Source organism: Neolamprologus multifasciatus, chromosome 18 (assembly GCF_963576455.1).
Source record: "Neolamprologus multifasciatus chromosome 18, fNeoMul1.2, whole genome shotgun sequence".
Lineage (NCBI taxonomy): Eukaryota > Metazoa > Chordata > Actinopteri > Cichliformes > Cichlidae > Neolamprologus > Neolamprologus multifasciatus.
In genome coordinates this window covers 31,696,269-31,714,891 of record NC_140456.1, presented here as the reverse complement: position 1 = coordinate 31,714,891, position 18,623 = coordinate 31,696,269, and the positions used below count along the sequence as shown (strand labels likewise).

At 40.9% G+C, this 18,623-nt stretch overlaps 1 protein-coding gene and 1 long non-coding RNA gene across 5 annotated transcripts in view; one reads left to right on the top strand and one right to left on the bottom strand.

Annotated features, from left to right (window-relative positions):
• LOC146498400 (uncharacterized) overlaps nt 1–18,623 on the top strand; it is a 122,891-nt gene that overhangs the window by 46,971 nt on the left and 57,297 nt on the right. For 3 of the 4 annotated variants that reach the window (XM_085141212.1, XM_085141210.1, XM_085141208.1), the window contains exons 4-6: nt 284–358; nt 2,023–2,262; nt 9,747–11,099. In XM_085141212.1, the coding sequence (XP_084997338.1) occupies nt 284–358; nt 2,023–2,262; nt 9,747–11,099 (1,668 nt within the window). The remainder of the gene's footprint in view (nt 1–283; nt 359–2,022; nt 2,263–9,746; nt 11,100–18,623) is intronic. The other variant, XM_085141209.1, reaches the window with a different exon arrangement.
• Nucleotides 5,152–9,758, bottom strand: LOC146498403 (uncharacterized). Its single transcript, XR_014870834.1, has 2 exons — nt 5,648–9,758; nt 5,152–5,568 (listed from the first exon to the last, which is right to left on the bottom strand). It is a non-coding gene; the product is annotated as an uncharacterized LOC146498403 (long non-coding RNA).

The window sequence follows — 18,623 nt, the reverse complement described above, 5'->3', positions numbered from 1 at the left end:
AGGCTTTTGTACATTTTTTGTTGCATATATATCTTTGTATTCAGTTTTTGTTACTCCATGCACCAAAATAAAATGCAGGTAGAGTTAGATGCTGATTTTATTTGCATTGGTTGACATTTGTTCGGCCCATTTGTTTGTTTACGTTCTGTCCCACTGCTTTATTTCTTCCTGCTCCTCGTCGTCTGTTCATTTTGCTTCTCTCTTTGACTCTCGGTCCCCACTGTCCTTTCTCCATTTGCCAATTTTCTTTGCCTCTGTCTGTCCGGCTCTTTCTCTTGGTCAGGTCCTATGCGTGGGATGACAGATCAGTGGAGCCTGAACAAGACAAAGGACAGCAGCAAGCCTGACTCATTTCTAGGTCCATTTTACTTTTTCACCTTCTGTGCCATGAATACCTTTAACTGCAAACTAAGTAGCAGGTCACTGTATTTTGTCTCTTCTTGCTTTGAATCTAAATTAGATAAAAAGACTCAAGAATCTGGTGCAGATTCTGGTATTTACTTTATTGTGGGGGTTTTGAAATAAAAAATGGGGTTAAAATTGCACATACATGGTCAGAATCCTGCATATAGCATATCTAATGTTTGTTTAAATATGCCTTAGTAAGTTTTACTGCCACCAGGCACTTTTAGTACTAATCAAAAGCTGTAAAGGCGTTTGGCAGAATTATAATTGGATGCATTTCATCCATTTCACCACTGGCTTCTCTGTGAGTCTGCCTCATTCACAACTACATCCACTCTGTTCTGTGTACTTGTGCCACTGGTACAAAACAGCCCCTGAACATGATGCTACCACTACCATGCTCCAACAGCTGGGATAATATTCTTGGGGTTGAAAGCTTTATCATTTCACCTCTCATCCGAGAAACCTCTGCAGTTGTTCAGTTCAGAATTGAAGTCTTTTTTTTTTTCAATAATTGAAACATGCTTACTTCATCACACTACAAACAGTTTCTACCTCTCTGTCAGTGCAACACAGCAGCCTACAAACCTATTGAAGAGATGTGGGCAGCTAATCTCCGAGCAGACAAACCACTTAGACACTGAATTAATTACTTAATTAATTATTAATTATGTGACAGAGAAAGTGTTCATAGGAGTTTTTGCAGTCATTTGACAAAACTAAGTACACCCCAAGCGGGAGAATCTTTTTCACACTCTTCTTTACAACATCGCTTCAGGTCGTTGTGCTTTGCTGGGATTTGTTTATGCACAGCTCTCTTAAGTTCCTTCCTCACTATTTCAGTCAGATTGAGGTTTCCACTGGGTATTTGCATCACCTTAATTCTTTTCCTTTTCACCGTTGTGTTGTTGCTAGTGTGCTTGGGATCCTTGTCCTATTGCATTACCTAATTTTAGCTCTTGGACATGTTGCCTCACATTTGACTATAATTTACATTTTTATAGATAAATGGTGAATGGTCTGCATTTGTACAGCGCTTTACTCAGTCCCTAAGGACCCCAAAGTGCTTTACACTACATTCAGTCATTCACCCATTCATTCACACACTGCTGACGGCAAGCTACATGGTAGCCACAGCCACCCTGGGGCGCACTGACAAAGGCGAGGCTGCCGGACACTGGCGCCACCAGTAGGGTGGTGGTCACGGGGTTAGTATCTTGCCCAAGGATATTTGGCATGCAGCCAGGAGGCAGCCTGGGATCGAACCACCGACCTTCTGGTTAGTGGCTGACCTGCTCTGCTACAGCCAGAGAGGCGTTCTTAGCTTTCTTAGTGACTGAAAGGTAAAACAAAGCTAAATCATCACCCTTCCAAGACAGTGCTTGACAGTTGGAATGAGGGATTTGTGCTAATATGCCAGGTTTGGTTTTTGCCAAACATGGCAGTCAGCATTCTGGTCAAAGGACATTATTTTACAAGTTTTGTGGTTTATATAACGTTACCATCAGTATTTAACTTCTCTCCCAGCTGCATGTGGTATGAGTATATAAAGTACACAACATTCAAACAGACAGCTTCCTGTTGGTGATGTAGCTCCTTGCTGTTTCTCTCCATCAGGCTTTTCTCAACCTGGGATTGGAGGGACCATGGGGTCCAGTATGCCGCCCTTCCAGACCAGTATGGGCACTTCTCTATTCCAGACTGGAATGAGTCCAGCTATGGACACCCAGAAAAGTTCAAGCCATTTTGGTGTGGAAAGCAAAACCATCAGTAACACCAGTGGGAGCAGTCCCTTTAAAAGCAGCGATCCATTTTCTTCCGGTGGCATGGGAATCCATTCCATGAATCACTCTGCAGGTATCACACTGGAGCTTGGTTGCATGTAATACTGCATTCTGGGGCAGCGGGGGAGGGGGGAGTGAAGGACCAGGGAATCAAAATGTTAATATTGATTCACTTTAAGATCGATAATATATAAAGGACTCATAAACTTTCCCAGACCAAATGGGTCTGGTTGCATTTCTAACACAGCTATAGCAACAAGTGGAGCTGCAGCTCAAACGTAAAAGTCTAAATCCGTGAACATCACATTTAATTTAATAAAAGCTGAGATGTTATGCTATTCTTGCTTTAATACGACTGAAGAGACGCAAAGGCAGAGCAGGAGGGAACAGTGGTGACAGGAGAAGTAACACCCTGATCACACAGGCCATGCTTTCAGCAGCAGAGGGCAGTCTTTTCTAGTTTTCACCGTCACTGGAACACTCCCAGCTCTGCTGTTATGTTGCTGGTGGCCTTATTGCTTTACACTCTGTGCACCCGGCTACTGTCCTCATCATCAATCGACAAACTGGATCAACAGACAAATGAAACAGTGACCATTTTAAATAATATAGCTCCACACAGTGTTCATTAGTTCCTGCAGTGAAGAGAAAATAGTAGCCTAACGTAGATTTAGTACCCCACATGACATTTCTAGTTGTCTTTATTAGGAATTTTTAATGTTTATTATAATCAGTAGCAACTGGGTGTCAACTAAATTTGTTGTTGCCAGGTAACAGAAACAAAAACCCAGAGCAGTGCATCAGAGTTTTCCTGCTCATGTAATTGTTAGAAACTAGAATAGAAACATGCATATTCTTCTGCAAATGCTTTTATATGTCTTCATTATGTTGTCATCTACATCTAACTCTAGATTCAGCCAGAAATCAAACCCTGCTATCAAGAGTCAAAAGAAAATGGCCTGCAAAAAAAACAACTAAAGGGCTCTAAAGCCCACATGTAAACTCTTATACTGACTTTCCAAGTTTCCATTATAGGCAGAACTTATTAAACATTTAGTAATATTTTTATTCATTAGCCTTTCTGTATTCTGCTTGTTGGTGTACTAAAGATAGTCCTTCTGGCTTAAAGCCAGCTAACAGTTATGTAACAGCTTCTATTGAGTTAAGTCCCTGTATCTCAGCAGATCTGATGCATCAGTGACACAGATGAATATATACTAGATATTTTCAAAATTGCTCTTCTAAAACCAAAGGTGAGCTCAGCTGTTAGCCATTAAAGGCTACTGTAATGGATGCATTTGTACTAACATATTTTGCAGATAATTACAGTTTGTTGAGCCTTTGACCCTTATCTATGTTAAATTCTTCGCAAGTAAGGACAACAAACATATGTCCAGAAAGCTAAAGAACATCACAACATGCATTATGTCAATACCTGATAAAAATCTGAAGCTGTGAGCTAGCTAGCTTTATTTGGCGATTGATGAAGCTCCTACTGGCTGAAAATTGGTGGTTGGTCCCTCTCCTGTTACATCAGTGTTTCCCAACCACTGTGCCGCGAGAAATGATCGGGTGTGACCTGGAAGATTATCTGGTTCTACCTGATTAGGACTCTTAAGCCACACCACCAAACCAAAGTGTCACAAAAAGCATTTTGATGATCTTCCCCCGCGCACCAGGTATAGCGGAATGGGCTCAGTTTGTCCCCAGTATACCTTGTATGCTTTCTTCTGACCATTACTCATGCTAGGGCCTTCATCTGGGTCAGAATTTTCTCCAGGACTCAGGTCAGATTGACTGCTTTATCTTTTCAAATATTTATCTATTGCTATTATAAGCTGCATGGTCTCAGAGCATGACTATTATGTAATTTCTGTTTTACTGGCAGCTGGCAACCCATTTAATTAGAGCAGGTAGTTGCACTGCCCTCTAGTGGAACAGAATGTAATTGTACTGCCCGTTAGTCACGCTGGTCGTTTAGAGTACTCATCAGGTGGAATCAGATAATCTTCCACGGCACACCTGATCATTTTTCATGGCACACCTATGTGCCGCAGCACAGTGGTTGGGAAGCACTGCTGTAAGCGACCCAGATGAAGGCCCTAGCATGAGCAGTGGTCACAAGAAAGCAAAAAAGGTATATTGGGGACAAACCGAGCTATACTTGGTCTGCTTTTTTTCACAGGGGGATTAAATTGGATCTGTCTAGGCGGGGAAAATTATCAAAATGCTTTTTGTGACTTTTTTTTCGGTGGTGTGCCGTGTGATGTTTCTAAAGTGAAATATGCGCCGTGGCTCCAAAAGGCTGGGAAACACGGTTTTACATAACCAAGGTGAAAAAAGCTGAGAAAAATGTAACCTCCCTGCTTCACAATACAGTCAGTAAAGTAGTGAATAGAAATTATACTTCGTTTAAAGATGCTTCCAGTCAATTAATCAATCAGTCAACCAATCAGTTTGAGAAATAAATAGAAGTACACTGAAAACCTGGAATTTTCTCTTATTTAGGATCATTGTTTTTTATTCTGGCTTGACTGTGCAAAAATAACCCAACCTCTTATTTAAGTTAGAGCATTACAAAATAGTCTGTGCCAATGTGTGCTAAAAATGATATTATTTTTATTCATTTTTAAGGTTTGTTTGTTTGTTTCTTGTTGTAAAAGGCAAGAAAACAGGTGGTTGAGTTCTTATCTGGTGTCCCAGCAGTTAATAGTGTAAAAGTGGAACAGCAGATGCCAGCAACACCTAAAACCAAAACTAGGTCTTTGTCCCCTCACTCAGAACTCATCTGCTGTCCCTCAATTTCTCTTAACAGTTGTTAACAGTAAAAGACAAGCAAATGTGATAAAAGTCCAGACTTTCAGGTTTAATTTAAGAGTTTCACAAAATAAATTGCATTAAGTGTTGTGATGAGACTCTATGACAGAGACTCTATGGAACTGCAAATATGTGGTACAATGAGTGTCATGAACCGAAGTTCAGTACACAAGCTGGACCCAGAAGCAGAGACAACACGCACAGGAGTACGAAAAATAAATTTTATTTCAACTAAAGGTGTCCCGGAATGGTCAAAGGAAAACACGCGAGAAACTAGAAAAACCAAGGGACCGGGGAATGAGTTACGCAGGAACGCCGTAATCGGGACTGTGGGAGGCTGCAACAGAAAGAGGAAGAGAGTTACTGGGGAGCGGGGAAATAGCAGCATACGTGGGGGAGAGTATGAGTCTTACAGTCAAAGCGGGGCCGTGGGAGCCGGAGGGAGGGGTGAGGGTCCGCGGGGGAGCTCCAGGAAAGTAGAGGTGATCGGTACCGGAGGCGATCCAAACTCCAGACGGGCAGGTGGACAGGCAGGTGGCTCAAAAACACGCCGAGCTGTTACCTGAGCGCAAAGGAAAAGATTAGCGTTTGTTCAGGTAAATGAGGGTTTTCTCAACCACCTTCCCGTGGGTGTACGTTACCGCTGTGAGACGACTAACGGACTGGCGTGGAGCAGCTGGCTGGGCTGGATCAAATAGTCCACCTGATAATCGCCTGAGATGGGATGCAGGTGTGGAGTTAACAGCCACACCCGTGGGCGTGGGCATCCCATCAGCTCCTCGGACACCGGGCCATGACAATGAGATACTGATGCAAGTGAGGAAAGGCCATCGTCAGACTTACAAATCCAAATAAACCTGTCAGAGAGATAAAAGAAGCTAGCAAACACTTTCAGAGTGGCTAAATCAGCAGTCTGCAAAAGAAAAGATTTTCTTAAGGCAAAGAAATAAGATATTCATCTAGACTTTCATCCAGGCGTTAAAAACAGAAAGAAAATGGGGGCCTATATAGTGTAGAATTCCTAATGTAATTCATCTGTAATTCCTGAACAATTAGTGCAATCCTTTTGTAAAACCCTTGAATAAAAGTCTACACTTTAGTCACATTTTGATTGAATTATTTAAAACCCACTGTGGTGGTGTCCAGAGGCAAAGACGCACTCTAACTAACTGTAAGTACGAAGTGAGAAAGCAGTAATGTCCTTCCATTGACGCTGAAATCATAATTTCCTGTCGACACAGTTGCCAGAAACATCTTAAAAGTTTGTTTTTTGATTGTCCCACATTATCTTTAAGCTTCAGCGAGCATGAGTAACTCATCCCTGTCGGCAGGCAGAAAACAGAAACCCAGATTTGGGGTGATGGCGAGTCATGCCCCTCCACTTCCTCCTGTCTCACATCACTGGGTATCTAATGAAGCAACAATAAAAGAGCAAAAAAACAAAAACATGTTACTTAAAGTTACTTTTTTTCACAGGGGGATTAAATTGGATCTGTCTAGGCATAGGCACGATTTAGGAATTTACATTGATGGAAGTGTCATCGCTGAGGTGCTTTATTTTGAAAAATAGTCATTTATAACACAAATTCTGTGTGTTTTTTAAGTTGTGTCTATAACTCAGTGTTGGGATATTTCTGCAGGATACTGATGACACATTTTCCAAACATGCTTCTGTTCTTCTGCGTTTACTATCCTGTGTTTAAGGCTTGCAGTCCACTGTGCTCCTGCTCTGTCTGCGGTAAACCTTAAATAGAATTTGGCAAATTACAGCTCACACTGTGTTTTTGCACGGGTCATGTGTTCAAAGCAGCCCATGCTCCAACCTTAATGTATTTCATGGCGGTTTGCCAGAGTCCAGATTAAGAAGTACTCCCATTAAATATGTTATCCTATTAAATATAGATGATAATATCCCTGGTCTTGTCTTCCCTTAGTGTTGTTTATAGCAGGGCAAGCATCAGGTCGTTGGGAGAAAATAGCCAAGTCAATCAATTAAACCATGCTGGGAAAGGTGCCAGATTTAGAGAGGATTGCACCTTTTTCTGGATTTCCATTAATAAGCAGTGATGTAAGACTGCAGTTAGGATGATGAAAAGTAGAAAAAAATATAATATTTTACACTGGAAGAAGAGCCGATGAGCAGTCATAGACTATTTTACAGTTTGCCTGTTTCTGTCTGTTCATCTTTCTGTTTCTGTTTCTCTGAGCTGATGACGTGCTTGTCAGTAATAATTGAGAAATATGGATTCAGAGGAAAAAGTCAGAGCCAACTGCGATGCCTTCATTCCTCAAATAAGAGAAGATAGTGGGAACAGACAAATAAGAAGATCATTTCAGTGCAGGCTGAACATTTTTTGCTTTGTCTGCCATTTGATCGTTTTGTGATTCCGCAGTGCGTTCCTAACGCTTAATGTGATTTGAGTGCGTTTGAATGTGCACTTAGTAGACACGCATGTTTTTAATTTTGTTCTTGCATGCTCGCTCCTGTGTTAACTGTGCTTGGTATATTTGTCTGTTTAAGTTGCTTCAAGGTTGCATTGCTTTCACAGTGTGCTTATTTTTCTGTGGCGTGTGTGCGTCCTCCCTCTAAGAGCAACTTTGTATCCTGGATGGTGGTGATGATGTTTAAATATTGAGAATTATGCATATTTGTGCAAAAGGACACACATTTACTGGTTGACTGGCACTTCCTTTCAGACTTCACTGGCAATTTGGAAAACAGAAATCTACACCAAACTATATGACCAACTTTCAGTTTTGACTTCCTCTCATTTTACATTATAGTTATTATCATAAAAGAGTAACGACTAAAAACAACATTACCCTACATGCACACAAATGTGCATGTCAACCAAACCTAAAAGGTTCCCTCAAACGTTGTTGTCAGTGAAAGTTTAGTTAACAGTATATCCAGTCAAATCCAGGCAGCTGGGACACCAAGCAAATATATCTAATGCCTGGTGTAAAACAGCATCTATAAAACGTTTTATGCACGTATGATCTATTATAGTCTTTACAGAACCATAGACAAAACAACAGGTGAGTACAGCAAATACAGGTTGAATGTATTTATAAAAGCAGGCACCATCACATACAACTTACTGCAATAAATTGTTGAAAATGTTGTGCCTAAAAAGAGCCTAAGAGCAGTCAGACTATGGTTACTATCACTGGAAACCAACCCAGCAAAACAAACTTCACTTCATGATTTTATGTGCATTTCCTGGTTGGCATGTGGCATACCACTAGTACGCAAGGCGGGAATTTATTGCGTATTATAGCATGTAGCCACGTGTGCTTTCCAAATGCATTGCTAATACATCTTCTATAGTACCAGCTTAGGTGTTTCTCCTGTCCAACCATATCATGTGATGTCACTAAAAATGATCTGTCTTCATCTGGTTGTTATTTTACATGTATATGTACACCACACCGAAATATTTAAGCAGGTAATAAATTTAAACGATTTTTAATTAAAATTTTTAAAATAAGTTATGTTCCACAAAAATGTCTGTTCTTTGTTTTTTGGGGGATGAGTCAAGGCTCCAGGTGACAGTAATAACAGACGTTTATTATTTACAGTATTTGTTAAGCAATGAGAATAAGTACAGTTCAGTAAGATAAACTCATAGAAGCCACTTATCTCTACAAATACACAAAGTTAACATTAGTAGGAAATTAGTCCAGCTTTGCTCAATTAATGTGCAGAATTGAACTTATTAACAGGATGCCAAGAACTAAAAGCTATCACTGAATGTCAGAGATGCCTCTAATTTGCATTGCAGAGATATCTACTGAAGTTAACTCTCATCAGGTAGTCCTCATCCAGGGACTCATGTGATACCTTTTTGGTACCCAAAGATGGCCTAAAGAGGCTGCCCTCAGTGCAACTTGAAAGGACCAAGAAGTAGCGCTGCCTAAATGTGGCATTTTTCTTTTGTAGAGTCTGTAGCTATTATCAAACCTGAACTTCAAACAATTTTTAGTCAGCTATGTTAGCGTAGTTTTCACACACATCCTTTCTCACATGTAGCACACATCAGGGAATACTCTGGATGCAAACTAGTCTAATTACTTTGGTTTAGACAAAAAAAAACTACCTGAATCATGTTGAAGTGGGAGTCAGTGCAACAGTAAGGACAGTGAGGGCGTAACTTCTTGCAATGCACCCACTAAAGAGCACTATTAACAAGACAGCTTGCTGGTTAGAGTTTGTTTTTAGCCTAAAATTGTGTAGCTTCTTTAACGTATCGTCAACCACAGTGGTCGTTAAATCATTTTGATTGTATAGCAGCGTCTGGCAATGGTAGACATAACAGACTGGGGGCTTTGATGAAGTTAAGAAATGTCAGCCTGGAAAGCACAACTTAGGATATCAAGCACCACTGAGTGCTCTTGTGAAACCACAGAAACCCTTCCTAAGGTAAGATACATATCTTGCATAAGTTAACCCAACTGCGTAAGAGGGGGAAAAATGTCTGCTTTAGCTTATTTCATAAAAACTCATATTTCAACATGAATTTAGAGTAATCCTATAATCTTCACTACATCAAATTACTTTCACTGTCATAGATGCAAGAGTTATTTACCAAAATAGCTGGTACACCCAGTTAAATCAGATTCAAACCTGAAATAACAAGTACAGCTATAGTAACCATAATCTGATGGCTTTTTATCAGGTGTTTCTCTGACACAGTATGTGATTGGTTCCTCCTCTTATAAAACCCTCCCCCTCGGCAGCTCCCATCCTCTCTCCCAGCGGCTCAGTGGATGACAGCAGTGCTACATCCTCCAACTCTGAACCCCTCAGCCCTGACAGAGCAGGGCCGGGGAACGAAGCCGGCAAGCAGCAGCAGCGGCGACGGAAGAAGAAGAGGAAGGGCCGTGATGAGGTCTACGACTTCTTGGATAGCCAGGAGAATAACATCAGCGGGATGCAGGATAAAGGCAGAGGGGAGGTGGAGGAGGACGAAGATGAGGAGGAGAACTGGGAGTGGGAGATCAGAGAGAGTGGAGGAGGGGGTAGGGTAAAAGGCAGAAAGACTAAGAGTCGGGCAAGACTTCCAGAGGAGTGGGGAGCTCCACAGCAGCCTGTCTCTCCCACACCAGCTACAGTTGCCCCTAAGTGGGCTGCAGGTGCTGACATTGGCTCTAGTGACCCCAAAGCTCCAAACTCCATCCCCAGCCCCACTCTACCCTCTGCCCCTGAACAGATACCCACAAGTTTTACCAACTGTTCCCATGTTGGCCAAGTATCAGATTTGTCTTCGCGCTCCTACGAGCCTATGTGTTTAGATGACTTTTCTGTGTCTGTTAAAAATGGGCAAAAGCCCACTGAAGAGAGAATGTCAGCCAAACCTGAAAACCATATTAGCACAGCTGCTAGTACAGTCACCAAGAATAGTTTAGCTGGGGATGTCAGCGGTAGCCTAGCACTAATGACGGGGGACAACCTAAGCCCTGTCTCCCAGACCTTCTCTTTCCTTGATTCAGTTCTCCAGACCCCACCGGGTTCCACTCCCGACTCCCAGACAACCACCCCCATCACCAACACAGCCTCCCTTGCTCCTGCTTCCCTCACAAAGTCAACCCCAGTAGAAACCACTGTCCCTGCTTCACAAGCCGCTTCTGATTTCAACCCTTTCAAGAGCACTTCAGACCTCCCCCCCACTGTGTCCACCAGTCCATCACCTTTCACTTCAGCAGAAACATACCCTTCAGCAGCCATAGCTGGATCGGCCCTCAACGTCGATGCCAAGCCTTTCATCCCCTCAGCCACACTAATGTCCTGCACAGCTACCCCCAGTAATTCGGAGGCCACTCCTGTTGTTAGAACAGCAGCAGTGGCCTCCACGGGAACCGCCGGTCCTGCATCCTCTACCACTTCAGCCACACCTCTTAATTCCTCAGCTGCTTCCTGTAAGAAAGAAGCCACCCCTGCATCGTCATCACCAGACACTCCCCCCAAATGCGTACCAGTGTCCCTTAGCTCAGCCACACCCCCTCCTCCCATCACCCAAGCAGCCCCTCCCTCTCTCCCTGCACACTCAGACCACCAGGAGTCCTCGTCGCCACAGCTCCCCCCATTGGAAGGTTGGTGAACTACAGGGAAGATTATGAATAACATGGAGCTAATTTAAAGAAAAGTGATTGTAGGCTAGGATAGCAAGAAGTAGTGATGTTTGTCTTCCTGTATGCATGGCTCTTTGCCTGCTTGGTGCTCGATCCTGTCGCCTGCGAATCCGAAATAACCGGGGCCCGACAGATATATCCAGAACAGCTTCTGTTTTAATCAGCTTTTGAGATATTTACCTTTACGACAGATAAACATCTGCTCTTTGTTACTGCTGCAAATATAATCTGGAAAATATCGCAGACAGAAATTCATTTGTGTCCAAATATATTAATATCCTATGCTGCCAGCATGACTATGGGACACAAATGTACTGTGCTAGTCGGGCCCTACAAACCTGCCAGGGTAAACTGTCTGATTGGATTTTCCTCTGCCTGCCTCTGTGTATCTGTTACTATGATCATAACAATTTGATAATACTTGACCTGCTGCTGATAGCTGCTGCCGTCTATGCTTGCTCCACTGTCTACTGTTTCATGTGATTGTCAGCTGCTATGTAACCTCCCACTATCTCCTTTTTGTCTGTAAAAACACACATAACCTGGGTCGCTGCATGGAAAAGCCAGTTTGTCAATGCCTTTCAGATTCAGTCAGTAACTTTGTAGACTTTAATCATCTGCATAGAGGCAAATTAGTGTATCTGGAAGAGGCAAGGTGTGGCTGTGACCATAGACGTCATATAAAAGATGGACAGGATGTAGCCACTGTGATGCCATTCGTTCATTTGCAAACTTTAGAGGAGTGTTTCTGCTGAGCCATCTTGTCTTTTTGATGCCAAACTGTGAAATTAAGTAGGACTGCACAGTCATAGGATTGCAATGTGTCAGTCAAAATCAGGCTTGAACTAACTAACGCATAACCTTGTTATCTGAACTAATAGCGACTCATCAGAAAAATGTCAGTTGAGGTCACAGAGCGAAGGAGCCCTTAGACGTCTGTACTTCCTTTAAACACCAGGAGTTACCACTTCCTGAGTATCAGAAAGCACTTGATTTTTCAGATGCAAAGGCTATGCCCGTCTTTTATACACAGTCTATTGTTGTGAACAAGAAAACTGGAAAATGTGTTACAAATTCATCTTTCATTTATTTATTAGGTCGATAAGGCACAAAACCCAGTTTTTTATTTTTTCACCTCTAAAGTTTTCTTTTCGCAGTGATTCTAAAATGCTATAATTCTATTGTAGGTGTTTATTATAAACTATATATGACGTGTTATATGTTAAAGATGCATTACTCCATTCAGCTATTTTCTATGTAGTATTTGACCCAAAATGAACCAAAAAATCCTCAAATTTCTACTACTTTGAGCCACAGGATGTGACCTTCATCATAAAGTTACCCACGTGTCACCTGTGAGTAGGGCTGCCACAAACGATTATTTTGATAGTCGACTAGTCACCGATTATTTTTGCGATTAGTCGACTAATCAGTTCATGCATCCATTGGACATCAAATGTACAGCTTATTGCACCAGCATGCATCTGCTCTTATATAACTATCATTAGCTTACAGCTTGAAGTGTTTAAGGTATGTGGTCAAAGGAGCTTGCAAAGAAAAGCGTCTGGACTTCTTTAAGTTACTTGAAGGACTTAAAGAAGTCCAGACGCTTTTCTTTGCAAGCTCCTTTGACTACGATGACCTGGATGACTGAGAACCTTCACAGACATATTTTAAGGTATGTGCTAACTAAAAATGAAGACAAGATGATAGTTTAAATTTTAATAAAATTTGCAGATTGTTTCGGTGAAGTTTAATAAACTCCTTGCTATCTAAAATATAACAGGACACCGGAGTAAATTCTCAAGCATCTCACACTTCTAATAATCAGCTGTCTGCTTGACGTTTATTCAGCTGTGTAAAAACTATAACTTTAATCTTAGCCAAACCGATTTACTGAGGAACAAATAAAATACTGAAAAAAGCCAAACAATAACATTTTTAAGTTATCTAAGTGACTTATATATCATGTTTAACCTGAGTAGCGAAAGACGGCGGTGGGTTTGAAAACGATTTGCCGGGAGTCCGGTGTTCTCACGGCTCTAGTTAGCCTAGCCCCCGGCTAGCTATCGAGCTAGTGGCTAACAGACGTCTCCGAAAACGTCGGAGCGCTTTTGAAAATATGTGGTGTCTTGATAAACTGAGCAGATATTTGAGGTTTACACAGCTACATTCTCACCTGAAAATATGTTAGACGTTTATTTTGTGACCCAGAAAGAATAATAAGAGTAACATTAAAACTAACTAGCTGCCGCCATTGTTGGAAACTGAGCTGGGCTGCGCTATGAATTCTGGGACAGAGCTACTTCGTCTTCTTCGGGGTTTAACGGCAGCTGGCATCCTTGTACATGCAGTGCTGCCATCTTCTGTTTCAGTCCGTTATTACACTCTTAAATCCTACTACTTATTCCTGCGTCTTTTGTGATCTTGCAAAGCTTCAAATGACGCGTCGACTATTAAATCAGTCATCGACGATTTTGATAGTCGACGTAATCGTGACTAGTTGACTAATCGTGGCAGCCCTACCTGTGAGTGACCATATTTTCATATTAAAGTCAAGTATCGGTCTCTGAACCATTTTCATGTCCCTCATTGTTAGATTAAATCTTGTAACAAGGGACTTCAATTTATTCTTTATATTTCATTGGCCAAGAATTAGGGGATCTAAAAAAAGATCAAACGGTGGCCCTCACCGCAGCAATGTGCTCCGATCTCAAGAAAATACCAGCAAAGAGGAAAATACTGTAAAACACATAACAATAGTTGGATAAAACACAAGTGAAACAGAAAAAAACGGCACAAAAAAACCAACTTAAAAACACAACAGAAGTGTTTTTGGGGAGACAACAACGTGGACGCAACAGTTACAAAATTCACAAGCTAACAGTAAACTGCTAATAGCAAACACATATGTGCAGTTTTTATGTGAATCTTATGATAAAAACACACAGACTCCTCTGTTTCTCTCATGCATGTCTCAGTGCAGTCCTTCACATGTTTTGGTTTCTGTCACATTCACTTCTCTGCTCTTGTTTTGTGAGATTTTTTTCTAGTTCCACTGTTTTATTCAGCTTCTGTTGTGTTTTGTGTGTTTTTGTAGTATTTTTCTATTTACTGGTATTTTCTTAAGTTGCAGTCTGTTTGACCTCTCAGGACCACCAATCTTAAACATAGATCCAAGTTAATTTGTAGGTACGGAGGAATTTATATTTTTGCTCAGGTCATACTTCAGATTACAATATTTGTTTTTGCATTATTATCCTGATTAGAAGTAACCTTCATGTAACAGGATTTTCCCCTGTTGTTATTACAACAGACAGGCATATCCATCCAAATCTAACCAATCACCAGCCACATAGTAACCTGCAGTTTACTGTCCAGTGCCTGGTAAGGCCTGCCTCCTGTAACCTGAGAAAAACCCTGATGGCACCTCATTCCTTCCTTCCTCTTACTTAAAATGCATTCTAGCCTGATCACTCTGTCGCTACAGACTACATCTCGTACCCTCCTTATGAAGATTTACTTTCTACTGTAATTCCCTGTGCTTCGCTTTAGTCCCGACCACTTAAACCACCCTGACACTCCTGGTGAAATATGTGTTTAATGCTCTCTAGATAAAAGGTTTTGTCAAGTAGTTAGAATTGCGTCTGTCTCCACACAGATCTTGGCCTGAGCGAAAGTTTTCAGGTACACGACTCAAAACTCAAGTCTTATTTTAGCGAGAGAGGTCTTAAAGCAGAGGGATTGTTAGAGCTGACGTTGGAGAATTGTGTATAAGACAATGGAGTTAATTCTAAAGCGAGTAAACTTGATTTTTTTCTCTCTCCCTTCCCATTTTTTCTTTTTCATAATGCCACCAACAATGTAACCTCCACAGGTAAGAACAAGTTTCCCTTTTCACTTTTTCTTCTTTCTGACTCGAGGAAGTTTGCACATCCTTATGTCAGATCATTTTGGGGATGTTTAGTATGCTTGTCTCTCTGTTTGTTATTACTGTGGATGTGGATGACAGTGAAGTATATACACAGAACACAGAAAATTTATTTTATTTCTAAAAGTGAACTGCGGGATGTTCTTGTAGGTTTAAGATTCTTAGATTTCTTCCACCTAGCCCAGCATACATCACCACATTACCTTCTTTAGGTGAAGACTGTACACTGTATGTATCTCAAGTCTAAGGTTCATTCCCTCCTTTGTCAGATGGGGTCTGACGAACTCACTAATGTACATGGAAAGAATGCCTGGATCTGTCCATTTATAGTCCAGTTTTGACCTGGAGAATAATGTTTAAACCAGAAATCTCATAGAAAATATACCTAAAATTCATTTTCATAAAGGTATAAGTAAACAACTAACCAGTGACTTTGAATGACTAATGGGTTGATTTTTATGGTGCCTAAGTCAGCCCCACATCCTGTACGACTCTTCAGTATTACAAATACAGTGATGATGTTTGCAGGGCTGCGATGATTTTTCACAGATTTTTCCTTAAGTTTTTATTCCACAGTTCAAATTTGAACTGCACGTTTCCCATTGTGTTTGCAGAAAACTTTATGGTTTGTTATTGCTACGATTTAGTGTTACCAAAAATCTCAATGACATTTCCTAACAAAAGCTGGAAACGACTGAAATCACAAATTTATTCAGCTGTTTGTTACAGGATGTGTTTAATGTGGTTCACTACACATTACAGTACTTGGAAGACAGTTGTGTTGCATTTCACATGTATTTCTCGTGGTTTACTGTGACTGACATCACTATGTAAGGCATAGTGATGTATTGATGTTTTTTTTGAATGACCACAGTTATAATGAATCTTCCTCATCCAACTTGTATCCTGTAGCTTGTATTTCTGTGTTTGCTGAGAGACAAAAACGCTAATGCTGGAAATAGAACAGCTCTAATAAATAATTTAAGTTACTGTGAGAGTCATGTCCACGGTGAGTGTATGTACATTTTTCACCACAACTGTACATTATTTCCTTTGGGAATTAGTAGAGATCAAAAATGGAGTTATTAAAGAGTCTGTTTGAGTTTACCTGAAACACAACTTATATGTGAGGCTTAAAATGGGCAGAGTTGTATCCACAACAACATAGAATCAGTGATTGCAGGTTAAATGATTAAAAATATATTTTTAACAGTAGTATTTCAATAATATTAGAGACAGCAACCATACAACCAGACACCCTTTGGAGGAAGGGTGTCTGGTTGTATGGTTGCTGCTGTGCTCCGATGTGATCAAATATTAAATATTAGATATTAAAAATTGCTGCTGTTAATGACCTTGTGTGTTAGTCTCTTCACTCTGTGTAGTTTGGTCCAGACTGCACAGGTTGAATGTTTTTATTACCCAGCCAGTCTGGGAGTTTCTCTCTCCTGACTTTATCTTGACTCCATCTATTTTTAACTCTGCATCTTTCCTCTCATATACAATATTGATGACAGTGACTGTTTCACCCTTATGTAAGGCGAACACACCCTCATTTTTTCAATGTGCATGCAGTCCGAAAGAAAGAAGAAATTGTTGTCGTTCCTGCTGTGTCAATGTGTGTGTGTGAGACAAAGAGTCTCTGGTATGCAAAGCAAAGTGGCAACCATCTTTTACCTGATGCTGTGTCCTGGATTCGTCCTTGAGAGAGAGCCAGGGAGATTAAATCAAAGCAAATTCTAGAAATTGAGATAACCACTGGGAAACCCAGTGTGTTGTGGTTGGCTGTGTAACACTGCATACAGTCATGTTGCAGTCTGTGTCGGCTGTTAAGGAGGTTGTTGTTGTAGCATCTCAGCCCTGCTCACTGGCTCCATCAGGTGCCTGCTACAGAAATTACACCTGTGAACCACTGCTCTCTGAAATCATCACCAAGAAACACGCGCAGGTATCATAATATTGTCGTGTCTCGGCATAACTGTAAATATTCTTTTTTAGTTTTTACAAAGCATTCATTTGGCAAAAATCCAATTTTGGTTCTATCTTTGAAGCATTTTATGGTTAAAACAGCGGTCTCCAACCGTTTTTGCGCCACGGACCGGTTTATACCCGACAATATTTTCACGGACCGGCCTTTAAGGTGTCGTGGATAAATACAACAAAATAAAACTAGTACCGGTACCGAAACAAATAAGATTTATTCATAACACACGTGAAAAGACCAAGGAAAACTGAGTTAACGATAAAAACGATAACAAAATAACGCTGAAAACCAATAAAAACCCTGAAAACTATACATTTCACACCTGAGCCTCAACTCTCGCAGCCCGGTACCAAACGACTCACGGACCGGTACCGGTCCGAGGCCCGGGGGTTGAGGACCGCTGGTCTAAAATGTAGGACAGAGGACAGAGGGGAGAGAGTCCATCTGACTGAGTCATCTTAGTGTTGTTATCAACTTTTTTCATTAGAAAAAACTGGGCTGCATTTCACTTTTTATTCACAAATGTGCTCCACATTTATTTTCAGTGTTTTCAGTGTCTGATTTTTCTTTTGACTGGCAATTAAGATTGAGTTTGTTTTGCATGTGCGACTGCTATCCACTGACAAAGCTGTCACCGCTGCTTGTCTAAGCACTAATTAGGAACATTTGAAGAAGTGTTTAAAGCCATTGCTAACTGTTTCCAGTTAATCGGTACAGACTTGTTTTCGTAACAATAGTAAGTGCCAGGAGGCTAACACTGGTACAGCAACAGCTTTGCTAAATTAGACAAACACTGCATTAGTCATATAAATATGTTTCCTGAAGTTGCTGGTAATGGTTCAGTTTACGCATAACTAACATTTTACACACAGCAGCTTTCATTTAGCTGCATTTGTTCTACATAAGTAGACAGCCCACATCAACTAATGGCTCAGCGTCTTACTGAGTATGTGCTCCAGCCCAACAGACTGACGACCTGTCTAGGGTGTAACCCAACTACTGCCCTGTTGCTGAGATAAATGACAGCCCTCCCGCAACCCTGAATTAGATAAGTTGAAGGAAATGAATGACTGAATTAATAAATAGGTCACAGTTGCTACCTACCTTCCTCCGTTCATGCTGTTTCTGACTTAATCACTGTCACAAATGTCTCAGAACAGCGCCTGCCACTAAATATTAATGAATACAGAAAAAAGTATCAGTCTTCTTTTAACTCTAATGGTCTTGAGTAAAATGTACTTTTGAACATTTTGATATTGTTAGCCATAACCAGAGAGCACTCAATATCAAGGTAAACGTGATCACGCAGCACCAGAAGCTTCATTATAAGGACATGGTGAATTTGAAAATTTCAGCTATGTTAGAATTAAGTAAGATTGCATAATCAGTACCATCTTTTCTATTGGTAATGAATAATTATGTGCTAATTATTTCTCATCCTAAGTAATCCTGGTCCTTCATACTCCTTCCTTCAAATTGTGAAGAAATTCTGAGTTAGGAGTGATGTGATCTATGTTCGCTTTCACCATTGTCGAGTGTAGAAACTCTAGCACCATATCACAGTAACAGT